The 1,701-nt window shown below is 42.9% G+C and overlaps 1 protein-coding gene across 1 annotated transcript in view; it reads right to left on the bottom strand.

The window, feature by feature from the left end:
* LOC104950037 (uncharacterized) overlaps nt 1–1,701 on the bottom strand; it is a 14,241-nt gene continuing 12,540 nt past the window's right edge. Inside the window, exons 5-8 of the mRNA XM_010776480.1 lie at nt 1,047–1,103; nt 645–864; nt 304–549; nt 1–174 (exon numbers count right to left, since the gene is read on the bottom strand). Coding sequence (XP_010774782.1) covers nt 1–174; nt 304–549; nt 645–864; nt 1,047–1,103 — 697 coding nt within the window. The remainder of the gene's footprint in view (nt 175–303; nt 550–644; nt 865–1,046; nt 1,104–1,701) is intronic.

Genomic DNA, 1,701 nt, shown 5'->3' with positions numbered 1-1,701 from the left:
TTATTTATTACACAAGCTCACCTGTTGCTGGGTTGAGGTCCTGTGGTCAGAGTGATGGCAATGACCCGTCCTGTCATGAAGAGGCTTCCAGTCGTCCTGGTTGCAGCGGTGGTGGCGAGGTGGCGAAGGGGCATGACCAATTAAAGGTACATGCCTTGATGCAGGATGAGATGACTAGACAGGGAAGCATACATATTCAGTCTCCTTGACCAAATTGTGCCAATGGGTGGTGCTATTGCACAGAAATGAAAGCCTGTGTACAGATAAACAGTCCATGTGGTGTGCTAAGCCAACAAACTTTACCTGATCAGGGCCAGAGTCCCTTCTCCTCTTGGCCGGACACTCTTCCCTGGGGGATAATGGGTGCTGTGGAGGTGGGCTGTGCTGGTGCAGTTGGTCTCGCCTCTGGTGGAGGACTGGCCGTTTCCAGGGTTCTGGCTTGTTGTTCATCATTCTGTCAGGAAAGCTCCTGCGGCAGTCTGAGGGGGCCCATCTCTCCGGTGGGGACTGGAGTTCTCTATTGTTGCGATGCAGGCGAGGCCCTCCATACTAACAGTCGAAAAGGGAAATAATCAAGTCAAACTTCTTGTTCTAATAACAATATGAACTGCTTTGTAAGATAGTTCAGGGTCTGCAGGCCTCACCATCGTGTTGCTGGCATTGTTGTCCCAGTTTGGGTAGCGCTCTCCTGGTCCTGTTAGATAACCGGTGGTGTTGCCAGCTCTGTTGTGGAATGAGTGTGTTGAGTTGTGATGCCAGGTCTGGGCCTCAAACGGCTGCTCTTTGCCATCCCAGGCATGTGGAGGCTGTCTGTGCCCCTTAGAGATACCCTTGTCCTGGAAATTGTTAACCGTTCTCTCCTCCCTGAGCAAAAAGACAAACTGAACTAAGCAACATGTATCAAGATGAAGATCAGGTGTTGTACTATTCTGCTGCTGCTCAAGTGGTAAGCACAAGATAAGCTTCAAGTTGCTTCAGCAGCAAATGCAGTGTAGTACAGTATTGTAAGCATCAGAACTGTAACATATTGGGTATGATTTACTCACCTACTATAAAGACGACTTATTGGTGAATAATGTGATTGATTGCGCCCTTCTTGGGATCTGTGGTAAGGAAAAAAAATACAGAAGACTTTAGTCTCAAGATAATTATACAGTCCATAAAATAATATCATAAACCTGGGAGCTCTGAGTTTTCCGGTTTTCAGGTTTACCAGCAGCCAGCTTCCATTTTCAAGTGTTTGCTTTGTATGCACGCTCTTTCTTTGTAACGTCTCGTAAAAGTTGTATTCAAAAATGGGACGTTACTTCAAAAGCAATTTGTTTAGCAACTTTTGATGACTTCAGAAAGGAAAAGACATTTAGTTATACAAGATTTTTTGTTATACAAGTTTTTTTTTTAAATGTTGAAGTTAAAAGCATCAATCTGGTGCACTTTGAGCACAACATGAATTTATGGATACAGCTTCTCAACACTCAGATGAAAGGGAGCTGTATACTTTTCAATAATCCAAACATCTTTAGAATATGATCACAACCAATAACAAATCATTTAAACTTGTTTATTCTTATCTTATGTGACCTAGTTAGCATTCTTTGTTTTTATTTATGCATATTTTACTAATCACTCCCCTTTTAAACTGTTTTTTGATTTTTTTACTGCCCTATAGCACACACTGGAATGATTTCTTACTTTATCTAT

This window comes from Notothenia coriiceps, unplaced genomic scaffold, assembly GCF_000735185.1.
Source record: "Notothenia coriiceps isolate Sejong01 unplaced genomic scaffold, NC01 NC01_scaffold00000339, whole genome shotgun sequence".
In the NCBI taxonomy this organism is placed as follows: domain Eukaryota; kingdom Metazoa; phylum Chordata; class Actinopteri; order Perciformes; family Nototheniidae; genus Notothenia; species Notothenia coriiceps.
This window is presented reverse-complemented; position numbering and strand designations above follow the sequence as displayed.